This window comes from Magallana gigas, chromosome 9 (assembly GCF_963853765.1).
Source record: "Magallana gigas chromosome 9, xbMagGiga1.1, whole genome shotgun sequence".
Taxonomy (NCBI): Eukaryota; Metazoa; Mollusca; class Bivalvia; order Ostreida; family Ostreidae; genus Magallana; species Magallana gigas.
In genome coordinates, this window is record NC_088861.1 from 28,380,434 (window position 1) to 28,398,097 (window position 17,664).

Genomic DNA, 17,664 nt, shown 5'->3' on the forward strand with positions numbered 1-17,664 from the left:
ATAATGATCTGTTGTTCAGTCGTCTTATTATGTGGTACACTCATCAATGTAGCCGTAAAATCATTTTATGCAGTGCAACTTCTTGTCTTGACATTACTATGCGACAAGTTCATTGTATGCTGTGCTAATTTCATGTTATAGTACATGTATGTTAAAATCAATATGTATGGTGGTTAAACCTTTATATAGTGTGGTGAAAGCGTTACATGCAATGGTAAATCCTTTATATGATGTGGCAATTTTTTACCGTCGAAGTCAGATTTCTATAACTTAGTAAATATATCCGTATTTCAACTCGAACACAAGTGAACACAAGTGAATCTTGCACACAAGTTAGTGACAATAAATAGCAAAATGAAGATATATATATATATATATATATATATATATATATATATATATATATATATATATATATATATATATATATATATGATTTGATTTCCTTTACTATAAATTAATTGTTGATGTAAAGACACTTAGTAAGTAACTGTCTGTGTAAGTTTATTTATCTCCGAGTTTATGTCTACCCCGACCACAGACATGTTTATGTATATTACTTTGTTATGTGATTTGTTCAGGTTTTTTCAACGCTTATACCAATGTTCACCAGTATTTATAACTTAGAAAGGAAAATATTTATGCTGTCCCAATAATATTCGAACAACCCACGTACACGTAAGCCTTTACATGATGTGTTGATTTCATTATATTGTGTGATGACTTCTTTACATGTATATGCAGTTGTAACTCTTTTTGATGAGGTTGTAAACTGGTTTTCGCTTTAATTGGGAAGAGGCCCCGTTTTATTTTGAAAACGATGCCGCGTTCATTGTGGCAGTGCACATTTCCTGATCAACTTGTCGTACGTAGCGAGTGACAAATGTTTCTTCATTATCATATGATTCAGCATGCTACGTGTAATTTATTTAAGTTTTCAGATATAGGAGGATATGTGAGGAAATAAGAAAAACAGATGACATCAACGGTATAGCGATTTCTGATGTTGTAATCGTTCCCAGGTGGCACCTCATTGAAAACAAACGATTGTTTCTTCTCTCTCTCTCTCCTTCTCTCTCTCTCTAAAGTGAAACGAGTGTGAATATAAAATGCTACCAAGTCGTGATATTTCTGTTATTTTTCAACTTGAGATATATGTATGGGGTTGTTAACGATAAGAAATAAAAAAAATATACATAAGCTTTCTAGATAAGTTTTATTTAATCATCAGTAGTATTTACAAACCAAGGATAAGTATTATGCAGTCATCAACATTACTTCAAAAAAATTTCTGATGCAAACCAAGGATTAGTTTTATTTCATCATAATCATAAAATCAAGAAAACATTAGATACATGTACAAACAAAAGTTTAGGATAAAATGGTATCCAAGGAAATCAAAGGACATATTTTTTCAATACACTGATGTCCAGTATAGTCTCTAAATGATCAATAATTTTGAAATCCAGTTTCAAGCATTTTGTTGATCGTATCATAATGGAAAATATAAGTACATTTACATGTATTCAATTAAGTTAAATAAATTTTCTGGTTAAACAAGCAACAAAAACTCAAGCAGGAGATATTGTATATGCGTCTCTATAACTATGAATTATATTTTGCAGGCACCAGGGTAGTCCTCTATCACATTCCTACAACAAGAAAATTACAGGTCAGAAAAAAACCCACATGTACATCTACCAGCATCTATATACTTCATCATAGCCAAGTACACTTGATTCAATCCCAATGTAAAAAGTGTCAGTGTTTGTTGGATATTAAGGTAAAAATAAAACAAAGGCATAAATAAATAAACTTGATTAAATTAAACTTAATTATTGATGCAAATAATTCAAGTATTACATTCTTTCAAAAATTTCCTTAAAATATCATTTTAAGTTGACTCCCAGAGCTACATTAATTCTGACTAAACAATAAAAATAAAACAAAAATCATATGGTGTTTGAAATTTTTAGCATTGCCTTCAAAAATGAGCATTGTAATGAAAGAATACATTTTAGGAAAATTCACCACTCCTTTACTGCAGTTTATACATGTATTTTGTTGTTTCAAGTAGACTTGAGCTCTTAGGGCTCTGTGGACAAGCCATCAACAGCCTAATATCAGATGCTATGATACCTTTAACAGCTTCTTATAATTGTAGAGAAAAGACGCGAAAGTGAATATTTGAATTTTTGTTAACTCACGCGCAGTTCATCAAGCATTCATTGTTGTAGGTTTTGCCGTCTTTCCCGCAAACTGGATTCATGATTCGCTGGCATGCGCAATCTGCCATTCTTATACACTCGCCATCATGTGACTTTAAAGCGCCGCTGAAATAGGAAGAGTATTAGCTTTTTACCTTTTTATGAATGATATAAAATATTTCTTCAAAAAAGAAGCCTAAAGTATTTTTGAAGTGCAGAAAATTGAATCATCTATATGATAAAAAATAATTTCTATGATAAACAACAAAAAGCAACGATTTAATGTTTTTTTTTTCAGTAAATAAATCAAACCCTTATATTTCCTCTTGTTACAGTAAACTCGGTTAAAGCGAAGTCCTAGGAACCAATTGAATTACTTCGTTATATCCGTAATTCGTTAAATCCGTAAAACGAATTCGTAATAATATCTACAGCGAATTCACTATATACATGACAATGTTTCTTTCACTGGACAATAATTTTTGCTAATTGAGACTTAAATAAAAATACATTACGTTGATATCTCTAATAATCGGATCGTGAATTGAAAAAAAAATCATATGAAACTGAATCATTCAAACTATTTTGTTAAATGATAAAACAAACCTTTTTAAACTGTAAAGAAATTCGTTATAAAGGTGTAAAATTCCGTTATCATTCACCTCTACGGGACTCATAATCAGTTCGCTATATCCGTAAATTCGTTATATCCAAATTCCTTATAACCGTAAAATTTTGCAAAGATTTGTTAAGAATTTCACCGAGGATTAAAAAAACACTTCGCTATATCCGAGAATTCGCTATATTCGTGTTCGTACTAAATGAGTTTTACTGTATTACTTGAATGAAAAGTAATATTATTTTTTTAGTAACTTTCTACAATACTTCGTATGACTTACTGACAGGTCATCAGACACTCGTTGTTGTACGTCAAGCCGTCACTACCACACACAGGGAAGTACATTTTGTTACAAGTACACACCGGCTCAATCGGTGCAGCTAACTTTGCTTCTTGACACGCTCCCTTGTATGCCATACCCACGGAGCTGCTACAATGTTAAATCATAATTACTGACATTAAAATATTTAAAAAACTTGAAATTCAAATTTTTATAAAAATCATTTTTTTATCATTTATAAAGGTAATCTTTATAGATTTATATCAAAATAATACTCGTATAAAGAGTCATAAATAGAGATTCGCGTCATCTAACTCACGCGCATTCTAACAGACATTCATTATCGTATGTTTTCCCGTCGTCCCCACACACTGGAATGTAGGTCAGTGGACAAGGACAGGCAGTAGACGATTCACAGCTTCCGTCATGTAGTTTTGTAGCCCCTCTTTCAATTTTTCATTAAAAAATTAATACATGTATTGGAATTCCAGGCATTTTTAGCAATTTGTAAAAAATAATCCACAAGATGAGCCTGTCCCATTCAGTCAAATGAAATATGACTGAAATTTGACTGAAAAGAGATTTAATGGCATAGATCTGTTGTTCAGTCACATTTCCAAACCTTGCAGTTAATTTTCAAATGACTAAAATGAACAGGTTTATTATGTGATTCTTTTTTTTAAACAATTTCCTAGCAGTGTCTGAAATCCCATGCAATGTGGATTTTTTTATGTTTGAAATTGATATCATGAAATCAATTGAAAGAAAAACCAAACAAATATTTGAAGAAAAAAAATGTTGTGAACAAATATCTTTGCTTACGTGCAGTTCATTGTGCATTCGTTGTCATAAGTTACTCCATCTTCTCCACAAAGAGGAATGTAGATTCTGGGGCAGGCACATCCCGTACTCTTTGATTCTATATTTAATATAACATGTACAACCAAAACATTACATCTTACGATACACACAAGAAATAATGAAATACTGGGTTCCTTTATCAATATAAACATCATTGTTGTTGCAAATATAATACAAAGGATATTGACCTACCCTTTATGCATTTATGCACATGCGTGGAATATTCAGATATTAACTATAAATCCGTACGTAAGAATATCTCCCTATAATATTTTTAAAAGTACTATCCAATCAAAATATATCTTCTATCTTCTACCTTCTGTGCATCTGAATCTTTGTCTGTCTGTCTGTCTGTCTCTCTCTGTCTCTCTCTCTCTCTCTCTCTCTCTATCTCAAAATAACCTGTTGGAGTATATAAAGTATAAATGTATTTTACCTGAGAAGGCAACACTTGCTAGAACAACGATGATAAGAAACATGTCTGCAATCTTTCTGATCATCAAAATGTCTCTGAATCGTGGACCAGGTTTAGGGTTTGTTTTATATTGAGATGCAAATTTTAATGTCACGTGGTGCATGCGATGATAAACGTCCCGTGATATCATAAATATTTTTTTTTATTTAAAGTTATGTAATAAGGAAATGTGGGACAGATAAACAAAGTAATATTTTATCGATAAAGCTACATGAACCAGCTTGTTACATCGTAAATGCATTGGTCAATATAGCGAATATAATAGTTCTTAAAATCAACAATATGCCTTATTAAAATGCATTCATTTCATACATATCGATAAACAAATAAACAGGAATGATAATCATTGTGTATTTTATCGGTAAATCTACATGTACCAGCTTGTTAATTACAGCGTCAATGTTCCATCTGCCGTTTATTGGTCAATATAAGGAACATTATGCTTCTTAAAATCAACATTATGCCTAATTAAGTGTATTCATTTCATACACATTGATAGACAAATAGACAAGAATTATGATCATTGTGTTTGGATTTTTCTGCATTTAAAAAAAAAGTTTTCTTTTGATAACTAACTAACGTTAGATAACGTAAACAAACAAACAGAAAATAGGTGATAAAAAACAGAATAAGTGAATTGAAATTGAAATTAAAAAAAAGAAAATAAAGTCAAAAAAAAGTTATTGGAGGGCGCATGATAAAACATTTTTTTTTATACACAATGTTAAAACCTTATCTATAGTCTACCCATTTTTTCAAAACGAGTACTCTTGCATGTCTGGTGGTTTTGCTAGGAAAATATAAACATTTTTATTTTTTCCATTTCCTGTAAAAATAATAAAATCATAAATGAAAAACAACAACTATACCTTTTTCAATTTCAGTTTTTATTTATTAAATATTTTGATGTTTTTTTTCTTTTTAATAAAAACGAGTTTATTTTTCTTGTTAGCAAAACACCAACCTCACGAGTTACGTCATGGGAGGGGGGGGGGTGTTAAAAAAAACCCAATAATGCATTAACAAGAATTATTGGTTGACAACTTTTAGACTTCTTAAATCGTGTACCTAGCTACGGGAAAAAAGATAACGAGAAAACTAATAAACGTTTCGTAGTTTGTTTACTAAATCATTCAATAGTCAAAAAATGTTTCCGCATGGAATAAAATAGACAATAAATCATGTTCAAAGCCTCTAAAGTACTTGGAAGTTAAAAAGCAATCAAAATTGGGAGTTTAAAATATTGTAAATTCTGCACTGTTGAGATACTGTAAATAAATAAAATTTATATTGCAGTAATTTCGGCAATATAAAGTGAACAATTTGAATATTTTATATATCAAATGAAAACAACACTAACAATTGAGGAGACGAAATTTCTAAAGGATATTAATAACAGCTTTGTCATAACTTAATTTTGTACAAGAATGAAACTATATGAAAAAAAAGATCTCTTTTAAATGTAGTAAATGGACTAACATATCAAGGAATTCTAATGAATCCTTAACGAATCATATAAAAACCATCGCAATTGAAAAATATCAAGAAACAAATAAGAGTGATGTTTAGAGATATTTAATAAGCAAATCAATGATATAATTAAAAAACTAAATTTGCTAAGACAAATACAAATGACACACGTTAAAATCATTTTAAAAGGTTCAAAGTTCATACAATGTTAAAAGTTGAACTAAATGAACAGTACATTCAATTGCAGGTTTTGCACATTTTTGTTAATTATGGTGTTATTTTGTAATATGAGAAGAACAAAAACTAAATAACATTTACAATTACAACGGTAATATATTATACAGATTTTTGATTTTATTATGTCATTTGAAAGAGATCCAGAATATGTGTTTATTGCAGCTGCGAGAGAATCAATCTTTAGACATGCCTCTGCTGAACTGGACAACTAGCTTTTACACGACCCAGGATAGGCTTCTTTCACATTACTTGAAAAAAATAAACAGTTTATTTACAAAATGAATGAAAATATCTAGCACTACTGAAAATATGAAAGTCAGTAAATACTGAATGATATATTTTGTTACATGTAAATAATTTCGAGTTCTGAATTTTACTACGTTAAGGTATAGATTGGTAAGTATTATAGGAATGTTATACATGTAGAAATTGTATTGATTTACAATGATATTTTGAAATGCAACATACATATAAACGTTATCCCACTCTCAGTTAATTAAACGTCCTTGTAATATTATACTTCTGAAGTATTTGTTACGTTGAAGTTTCATAAAAACCCAAAATGATACCTCTAGTACTGCCAAGAAGTAAATGATTTACAATAAAAATTATATCAGTTGATATGTTAATTTGATTTAAAGCGATTATGACCAACAATGAGTATGAGGCTGATATGTGACGTCATTTTGATGTAACCGAGGATGATATGTGATGTCATTTTGATGTAACTTACTTGCATCCCATGAGACAGCTGTTGTCGTATGTCTCGCCGTCATTCCCACACACAGGGTTGTAAATGTGGGGACAGTGGCAGGAGGGCGTGGCCTCGCACTCCCCCTCATAGGCAAGCTCAGCTTTACTAGATGTATAAGTACATATCATATAATCATCATAAATTAACATGTATACTATTATATCATAACATATATTATTTTTTTCAAAATCAACTTCTATTTGCAGATAAATGACAAAAAACTATAACAAAATACATACAACCATGACAAAATGTGATCTTTTGTTTAATGTTTGAAGTTGCAAGATATGCAACAGAATAAATAAATAATAATAAAAAAAGATATATTCATTTACAAAAGTGAAACTTCTTATCAGATAAGCACATTGTTTACATAAACTTTTCGTTTTATTCATTTTCAATAGTAAACAAAGTAATAAATAAAAAAAAATTATATATTTTTTTAGGAAACTAGACATGACTTACTGGCAAGTCATGAGGCACTCGTTAGCGTACGTCACCCCATCATCACCACAGACGGGGAAGTACATGTTGTTACACATACACACCGGCTCCACGGGAGCGGCCAACTCAGCCTTCAGACACTCACCCTCGTACGCCTTACCCACAGATCTACAAAAGGTGGACCAACATTAACAGTAGGGACGCCACAATCCAAGGTTTATTTTAATCATTTTTTTTATATACCAAAGTTTTATAAATTTATTGTATATACTATACACTAATCATAAGGTCCATGTATACGAGTACTTGACTACATACTTGCTCAAATTTTGAAAAACGAGGATCGTTTGCTTCTTTCTGGTAGCCTTGTATATAAATATCGGATCATTTCTAACAACTTTCAAATGAGACACAGCCCACTACTTTGTTTAAAACGCAATAAATGCAAATGTGTTGAAAATATTTCCCTATATGCATTTCTCGATACAGGTTAACCCATTAATATTTATCAAAGTATAAGTCCAATGAGAGAGATATAAAATACTTACGCACAGTTCATCATACACTCATTGTCATAAGTCTTGTCGTCCTTTCCACACACTTTATTTAAAGTGAATGGGCATCCACAATCCGGCTGCTTGTTGCATTCGCCATTATGTAATTTAGCAGCACCACTGGAACAAAAAATCATTTCATTGCTTTTGAAAATTTCACATTTCATTACATTTCATAACTATGAATTTCACATTATATTATGGGAAAACGTTTAGCCATATCATTTGAATGTACTAGAGTGAAAAAGCGGATATTCAGTATCGTTTAACAATCATAACAAAACAATTATATGCATCTTTTTTTTCAAAGATATTACGCATATCAATTTCATAAAATGTTGGTAAGAAAATGCAGCAGTATACACTTCCTGTCGGAAACCCGTTCACCGATTACCTACATGTATATCAAACGTTTCTCAATAAATAAAAAAAGTAAAGTGACACGTACTTGCAATTAAGGAGACATTCGTTTTCGTAAGTCTTCTCATCTTGTCCGCAAACTGGATGGGAGATTTTCGGGCACCTGCACATCTGATGTGTTTCACACACACCGTCATGGTTCTTTGTCCATCCACTGTGAAGCATGTCAAAATAATAGCAGATAAATCAACCAAATTAATACATTTAATTTGGTTTTTTTTGTCATGATAGGAGGATGAATATTGCACATTGAGGGTGACCGTTGAATATTCTCTTAGAATATATCAAAGCAGCATCAAAAGAAACATTAACTGTTATAATTTGTGCATTTTTTAAAAAGATGAAATCGTTTGAGCTAATTTGTTACTTTGGATTTTAAATATATATATTTTTTTTCAATTGCAAAATAATCGATATAGTAGTAATTAAAACTTCTTCATGCAAAAAGGGTTAAAAACAATAAGATTGGGTCTCATAAAAAATATGAAAACGGTGACGTTATGATAAAATTAAATGTTAAATTAATGTTACACGGTTATCACGATGTAACATAATAACCTTAAGTATGGTGAATAACTTCACTCACGTGCATTCTAGAAGACAATCATTATCGTAGGTCTTTCCATCATTACCGCAAACCTTATTGACCGTTTCTGGACAGGCACACACGAATTTCAAGCCACATTCTCCAACATGTTCTATTGTTGTCCCACTATCAAAATAACATCAAATTAATCAACAAAAGATATCAATTTTTTTTCGCATAGTTTGAGTAACATTTTATAAAATAAAAAAACCCAACAAATATCTTATAATACATCATTTGGACGGTGACTATTTCAAAGGGACCTCTTTGCTTTGAACTTTAACTCCCTATAACACCACCACCCACTTTTCTAGCGGGATTTGTTTGCTTTCATCTCAACAAGATTTGGTCAATGAGAGAAAAATAATTATTTAAAAATGAATTATCAAAAGCTCTGCTTTATCTTCACATTTGATTAAGAAAACTGGTTTGTGGTCTCTGTATATCAGTTTCCTAAAAGCACTAATTGAAGAATGAACCAGATAGGTCCAGAAGAAATTGTTTAATAAAAACGTGCAGGCAAAGATTTGTTTTCTTACAAATGTAGTCATTTTGAGAATAGATGATCTGAAGATCCGTACAACGATTTATCACATAATTCCGTTATATATCAAAAAGTTCACATTTGACAAAGAAGCTTGGTTCAAAGTAACTAATCACTCTGTTGGTGAAATGTAAAAAAAAATATAGTCAAGGGATGCTGAACTATCGGGATAAGTTATCTCGGACATACAGACTGACGAACAGACGGAGAGCCAAACAAACAGATGACGGACAGACAAATAGACTGATTAGTATATGGTTAACGCAGAGCAGGACCTCAACGAATCCAATATATTAAGCTTATTACTGTGGAATCATTAGAATTAGCGGTGGCTCAATTTTCGTGGTATTCGTGGGAAGCCATCTCCACTGAACAAATTTACAACCTCAACGAAAACAAATTTAGGAAGAGAAGTTATCGTTACTGAAACTGAAAACCGACGCATCGACGAAATTACATCCCCACGAATGTTGGAAAAACCCACACTCGACGAAAATTGGTCCCCACAAAATTAAATGATTCCACATTATTTAAAGAGGGGATACTTTATTTAATTGGTTATTTGTTGTTAAATTGACTAAATTAAATGCTTAAATAAATGTACATCACTTAATCAAGATAGTAGTTTGGCCTTCTACTTACGCACATCGGAGTTGGCATTCATTATCGTAGGTATTCCCGTCGGTTCCACAGACTCTGTTAATCACCATTGGGCATGCGCATTCCGATTTTACACATTCTCCGTCGTAAGCTTTTGACATTCCGCTGCAGAGAAAATTATTTTCTACTGTAGGTCATACATTTATGAAAATCGAATTTTATAATTAATTATACGTTTTGGTTTCGTCCACCTTTTTGTTGTGGCTTCCTCATATTTGATAAGCAAAGTAAAGTAGATTTATGCTTAGTATGTTAATACACAAAACCTTCATACATAAAAAACAAGAACCTTTCTAAACACGATACTGTATATTCAAACAAACGTCTCAAATCATGTATAATAGTTGGTATACCTAAGTATTATAAATATTTACAGAAATTGGCAAACTCTTAACAGTTATACAATAACTATTTTTTATTACTTTATCAAGGAAAAATGATTTTTATTGAAATATCCTGATTATAAAAGTAATTAAATTCTACTTACGAACACTTCATCTGACAGTCATTTTCATAAGTTTTCTTATCGCTGCCACATACGGGAATCGAAATCAGTGGGCATGCGCAATCAGATGCCTCCTTACAAGCCCCGTCATACTTGGGTGACGTTCCCCTGTAATGAACAAATGCAACGCGATTGATACAACAATATAAAGAGACTTATCATACATAAATGCATATCAAGCATTTTTCATCTATTTTGTTTTTCTATGAAAAGTCTGCCAAAGTGGTGTGAGACACATCCATATTTTAACGTGCTTAATTTCAAAACTAACAAAAAAAATTGAATACCCCCCACCCCGTTTTTAAGCGTTAACTTTAAATCTGTAAGTTATGAGTTCAAATCCATCTGAAGATTTCACAAGGTTTACCACACCCCCCCCCCCCCCCCCAAAAAAAAAGAAAAAAAAAAGAAATAAAAATAAAAATCATATATCTGTTCGATTATTGTTAAAAAAAATTCCAAGCTAGTGAACATATTTTGATTATAAAGTACTTTCATCCACATTAATACTGACAAGTGTCCAATACTACACCTGTATCCTAATGAATGCAATATAGAAAAATTACATATAAATTAAATGTTAATAAAAATTAGGTATAAACGAAATTATAACAAAGAGTGAAAAATTATAGCGAAAAAAAAGAACAACAACATATAAATAATTATTAACTCACGCGCAAATCATCACACATTCGTTGTCATATGTTTTGCCGTCATTTCCACATAGCGGTTCGAACACGTCTGGACACTCACACCCAGTACTTTTTGCGTCTATTTCCAAAAAAAAATATGTCTATTTTATAAAAAGCACGTTCTATACTTTAATGAATTAACTACTTTGTTTTATATAGTTTATGTCTATTCTTATCGATAATCTTTTTAAAAAAAAACAACAACAAACCAATATAAACATAACTAAATAAAGATTAAAAAAAATGAATAAATAAATCAAATTGAACAATGATATTAACGAATGTTATAATATTTACCCGAGAGAGCAAGCGCGGTAAGCGCAAAAACGAGAAAGATCATCTTAACAGCTGTACGTACTGGTCCGGTGTACAAATTGTCCAGCATTTGCAGCAGTTATATCGTGAGAAAAATTCCAGAGGTCACGTGATTAGCACTACCGTCACCGTTTTGTACCAATCCTCATCATAAACGTGGAAGTTTGGGCATTTGAATATTCAAATCAACTTTGATGATGTTTTAAATATTATGCAAATTATGAGATAAACAAACAAACTGAACTTTTATCGATTAATATGGCCAGCCAGTGCCGTCTCAAAACATCGTATGTATTATCATTTAATGATACTATAATTGCTATGAAAATACTCATAAATGTTCGCTATATGAAATTCAAAATGTTAAGTTAAGCTGTTTATCTAACGAGTTTTATATAGGTGCTATATGTACATGCACTTTATGAGAGTTGAATTGTCATAACCATTTTCAGACTTTAAAAAAAAAAAAGGATATTTGTATGAAGATAAAAGAAAAAAATAATATGCTAAATATGAAATAATACGATTTTATTTACATGTACTAATTAAAAACTTTATGGTCGATGATATCTTCCCTAATATGTAAAACAAATTGAAGAGGATCCGATTTATAATTTGTAAACCACCAAGCATCCTTAAAAACCCGATTTCTTTCATATTTACCCTCTGTGGACATAGTATACGATAATCAAATATAAAAACAATTTATTTATGTAGTTGTGGTGTAACTTTAGTACATCATTTATATCAAAATTAACGAATTTTTAAAATCTAAATATTTTACTTGCTTGTTTACTAGTTTTCGCTGTGATCACAAAAGCTATTCGCACTTTATGAAACATATATCAGATACCAACCCGAAATTACCAACTTGAAGGTAAGAGTTTTAAAAAGTGTAAATTAAGAAGTTTAAAACACATGACACATCGTAAAGATTTTCAGTATATGTTCGATACGGTCGGTAAATTTAATGTAATTTGCTATTGAGGTTTGAATTTTCCTAACATAGCATTAAATAATCACAACCTGTAGTCAAATATTATTCATTTAATGCATGTAACAAAGAAAACGCCAGGCCCGCCGTCACCGACGTTATAAAATTACTTTACTCAGTTCCAAACACTCAAATCGTTGAAATATACGTGCATTTATTGGAGGTAAAATCTCAGGTTTGGGGTGAAGAATTGGATGAGGGAAAGTTTGTGACAGCAAGTTCATAAAGTTATGCACAAACCAAATTGTGGTTTAATTATGTTTGATAAACTCAAACCAATTCATTTTACCAAACATAGTGCTTCTGTGACGGTGCACATTTTGATTTTTATATATTTTACGTAATAATTACTTATAGTCTATAATATTTCGTAAATGTTTTAATTATTTTATATTTTACAATTTAAGATTTAAGGTACTTGAAAGTTAAGAATTTCTGGGCTAAAGAAATATTAAGAAGAAAGCGTCGTGCTAGATAAATAATGTACATGGGTTCGGATTAACGTTTACACGTAGCCTTTTTGTTCGGATCTAAAAAGTTAGTAACAATTTATTTAGGAATAAATCATTCTCACATATCGGCAATTATCAAATGTTCAAGTTAATAAGTAATGCAAACAAAAGTCGATCTATCTATTCATCTGTCAGCACGTAGGTATTTGAGTTAATTTTACTATCACTTTAGGATTAACACATAACAATAGATGTCAGGGATAGTGAGAAACTCTTCCGCTAATAGAATAAAAATTTAGGTAAAAGGGGACGCTAACCCCGCGAGGCTCCCCAAAGGAAATTCAATAAAGTCATTATAATAATTTGTTAATTACACTGTAATTACCCCCTTTGAGTGACCTCACTGAGGACAGGTCGAGGATTAAGTTTATTCCCCCGTCTTCCTCTCGTCACTTACGCTTGGGACACAGAGGAATAAACATCTTATGTACATTGAATCCTCGACCTTGTCTTTATTCAGGTCAGTATTTTTATGTTTAATAAGTTAGATTGTTTATATGAATTATAGGTATTTTTATTATTTAATCAAGTTATTAAAAATTAAGTTAAAGTGATAGCTTTAATTTAACATTAAGAAATTAGTAAAAGTTCCATAACATTTTAGCTTGGGTGTTAAGATAATTTTAAACATAATTTTGTACAGTAAATCCGATTCATATTCACTTAATTTAATGATAATTTAATACTAATTTGGATATTGGGTTCAGTATTTGAAAAATTGTTTAGTCAATATTTTTACTTTAAAATTATAATACTGTCAATCAACGGCCGGGAATTGATACCGGAAGTTGATTTTAAATATGGCCGCCACTCTTTTAATGGCGGACCGGTGATGTTATATTAATGTTTTTTTAATCATGTTATTTAATAATGTTCAATTTAAATTTAATTGTCAATATTTGTTAACTATTATTCATTTTTATATACTGTGTCACTTACGCTTGGGACACAGAGGAATAAACATCTTATGTACATTGAATCCTCGACCTTGTCTTTATTCAGGTTAATAAGGTTTCTAACCATTTACGTCCGGGCGTAAGGCTAACTACAACAGCGAGTTCCCCTTTACGAGAAGAACTTCGTAAAACTTCTTTTACAAATTTTTTTTGATCACTCAGAAACTCATAAATATAAGTATGTTGTTATACACGTAGTCCAAATGTTACCAACAAAAGAAAACAGTTAACAGGAATGTTCATAAGACCAAGCTACTTATACTTAAATAAATACATTTACATACAACCCTGCTCCCAAATATAACATTATTGTAACAAGCAAGAAAATATGGTTATCTCAAAGGGGATATTAAAATACAGCTTATAAAGATCTTCATGTCAAAAACCTCACAGGACGTTCCTAAGCATCATTCTATTTGTTTTGTTGGATAATGTTTAAGAAATATAAACATTTTTTTCGCTAGATACTGTGATCGTGTGTGATCCATGAAAATAACAATTTTGCAAAACAGATCCATGTCTTATTTTCCTACATAGATCGAAGCAGCGCAAAACTCAAACATGATACATTGACATGAACATGTGAAAAAACTACTCTCGTATTATTTCTTAAAACATACTGTTTTAGCTATTTTTCTAAATTGTTGAAACAACAAACACTTAACAACACAAAATAGACCAAAAAGAGGCTTGATGTTATATATAAATGTTCTAGACATTTTAATACTATTTGATATCATTAAGCTGCTTTGATCAGAGTTTGGCCATTGTTGTTCAGGCGATTGAAGTAGCCCCTGTGCCGCTTGGTGGTTTTTTGTTCTGATTTTGACACGCATACGTCAGTTTAAATAAACCTGTTACATGTACTTAAAATATTTAAGGGTTACAAACCGATGTTACGTTAATATATAAACTGTTTTTGATTATTATTAAAAAATTATCAGATTTAGTGATATTTTAATTTTGCGGTATCTAATCATTCCTCATATGGACATTTTACACGCATTCATCCATCTTCTTTTTAGATGAACGGTATTTACAGCCTCAAAATGGTTTGTTATGAGTAATTTAACTGTTATTTTAAATGCTACTTCATTAATGTTCTCCAATATCGTTACGGGGCGATTCTGCAATGTTCTGCTACATCACGGGTATATGAGCTGTATATGGGTGGCATTTAAACTGTTGTGAAGGCCTGTCCCGAAACACAGTTAGATTATTTCAACTAAGCAGAGTGGAGTGACATTTATAACAGCATTATTGTAGGCTGAAATGTGAATGTGAACAATACGGTGCGTCGATGCATATATTTCGTAATTAAATGTCCAATATATACAATACCAACCCTTGCATGCACGGGTCAAAGTCTAGTTTAGATCAGGAAGTAATTTTGCTATTTAAATGTACCTATATATATTATAAAGAAATAACCTAAATTTACCAATGATTCGTTGATTAAACTTACATAAGACTAGATACAGGGCGGTATTGCAGCATTGCTTTTATGAAAAGAGAATTGTTCCTCAAAAACACGATTGCTGCACGTAAGTGTTATGCAACATGTACTGATTGAGCCTAGTATCTATGTGTATGAAAGGATAGACCTTTAATTTAATGGAAATGGTCATTATAATTTTGTAAAACTTCTTTAGGTAACACTCTTAACATGTCGCAGGGCCGTAGTCTTTAATGTTTACAGGAGTAATTCTGTATTTGCAAAGTTTATGGACCGATCCAGCCATCTTCTCGATATTAAACGGGGAAATACTCTATTTACCGTAAACCAAATGCGACGAAGAGCAATGTTCAGTAAATCGGTGTATTTTGTGTTTTGGATACTGATTTTTCTAGGTAAGAATTTGATTAACAAAACTAAATTACAGCTATTTTTTGGTCATTTTTTTCGCCTTTCATGTTCAAGTTTGTGAGAAAGAAGCTTGTACGTATTCTTAAGTTCTTAAAAATATATATATATATATAGAGAGAGAGAGAGAGAGAGAGAGAGAGAGAGAGAGAGAGAGAGAGAGAGAGAGAGAGAGAGAGAAAGAGGGCTTGGAGAGAGAAAAAACAAAGACAGGACACACTGCATTATAATAGATAAATCCACACTTAACAAAAGCTATGCCCCCCTTTGAATATTACAGATTATGGGGACGGTACATTGAATACAGAGTGTACACAGACATCTGAATCTTATTCCATACCAGGCAAGACATTATAATTCTTAAACGTATTTATTAAATCAAAGAATGTTTTAAAAATAGCATATGTATAATTTACACATATAACATTCTTTATCAAAAGAGCCATGCTTTTTTTATTCTTTATCAAAAGAGCCATGCTTTTTTTTTCAGGTGGGTACACAATGAATCCAAGATAAAGGTTCATCGAACATTTTACATGTTAGAAAAAACTTTACACGGTGTTTATGTACTTTTAGAATTAATTTGAATAATCTAGTAAAATAGCTGTAACAATTTGAGAAGGCAAATTTTCCAATGATAAAATTTCATAAAATGTTCTCGAATACTAGTAAATGCTTGGCAGACTAGAACACAGTGAAAATGCGTCTTTAATTTTTGTAAATTTAGAACATACATTTATACAGTCAATTCTACATTGGTTTTTAGCTCACCTGAGCTGAAAGCTCAAGTGAGCTTTTCTGATCACCTTTTGTCCGTCGTCCGTCTGTCCGTCTGTCTGTCCGTCCGTCCGTCCGTCTGTAAACTTTTTACATTTTGAACTTCTTCTCTAAAACCGCTTATCCAATTTCAACCAAATTTGGCACAAAGCATCCTTATGGAAGGGCGAATTTAAATTGCAGAAATAAAAGTCCGATCTGTATTCAAAGCGGAGAAAACCTTGAAACTGTAGAAAAAGGGGGGTGCATTTTTAAAAATCTTCTTCTCACGAACTACGGACTCCAATTCAACGTAGTTGAGCATGAATTATCCTTATGGGAAGGAAAATATAAATTGCAAAAATTAAGTGCTAATTCTGTTTCAAATCTGAGTTATTACGAAAATAATAATAAAGGAAAGGCGTGTTTCAGGTTCGAGTTCGGCATCCGGTAAAATGGGTAGGCAAGACTTGGCCTGGGCAAAACAAAAGATTGGCAGTTATTAATCTGCCAATCTCATTAAAATTTCAGGATATTTGATAAACCAGTATATTTGTATTCGCTGTAAATATTGCTGCAAAATAGTGCATATTTGGAATTGATGATTGCCGATCTGCCCGGCTTTTATTTTGCCACGGCCCGGGTTTGCATACCCATTTTACCAAGACTCGTACTCATACTTCTAAAACGAGGTTCTTTGTTTAAAGCAGCCATGACATTATACGAAAAAGGGTCGATCTGACTATGATGAATTTGCTTGTTATGCAACAGTTCGCGTATGAAGGGAAATTTTTGAAACATGCAAAATATATTGGTGCCGATTTTGTGAAGTAAATTGAGGCTAAATATTTCAATGCGTTGACAGTTTACACATGACGTTGGTGTTAGCTTGTTCTGATTTTCGTTTCGTTTTCATTATTTATGCTTTGTAACCTGGGAACTATGAGTATCGTCTGTAT

General features: G+C 31.5%; 1 protein-coding gene and 1 non-coding gene across 2 annotated transcripts; one reads left to right on the forward strand and one right to left on the reverse strand.

Annotated features, from left to right (window-relative positions):
* Nucleotides 1–1,197: 1,197 nt before the first annotated feature.
* Nucleotides 1,198–11,672, reverse strand: LOC105321872 (ovoinhibitor). The gene is made up of 16 exons (XM_066072452.1): nt 11,606–11,672; nt 11,291–11,387; nt 10,599–10,724; nt 10,094–10,216; nt 8,908–9,033; nt 8,350–8,475; nt 7,896–8,021; nt 7,369–7,515; nt 6,883–7,008; nt 6,369–6,397; nt 4,404–4,550; nt 3,929–4,043; nt 3,426–3,551; nt 3,107–3,256; nt 2,208–2,333; nt 1,198–1,652 (listed from the first exon to the last, which is right to left on the reverse strand). Exons 1-16 carry the CDS (start codon nt 11,646–11,648, stop codon nt 1,613–1,615), a joined length of 1,773 nt encoding a protein of 590 aa, XP_065928524.1. The 5' UTR covers nt 11,649–11,672; the 3' UTR covers nt 1,198–1,612.
* Nucleotides 11,673–15,426: 3,754 nt separating this feature from the next.
* On the forward strand, nt 15,427–16,349 carry LOC105342964 (uncharacterized). The gene is made up of 3 exons (XR_010709069.1): nt 15,427–15,629; nt 15,738–15,936; nt 16,230–16,349. It is a non-coding gene; the product is annotated as an uncharacterized protein (transcript).
* Nucleotides 16,350–17,664: the final 1,315 nt, after the last annotated feature.

What these genes read in the sequence shown, in the direction of transcription:
- LOC105321872 (XM_066072452.1), bottom strand. Translation starts at nt 11,648, where the DNA reads ATGATCTTTCTCGTTTTTGCGCTTACCGCGCTTGCTCTCTCGG. An exon ending in GACTGTCAGATGAAGTGTTC is followed by an intron (nt 10,217 to 10,598) that starts GTAAGTAGAATT and finishes TTTTCTCTGCAG; the next exon opens with CGGAATGTCAAAAGCTTACG. An exon ending in GAGTGTCTGATGACCTGTCA is followed by an intron (nt 2,334 to 3,106) that starts GTAAGTCATACG and finishes TTCCTATTTCAG; the next exon opens with CGGCGCTTTAAAGTCACATG.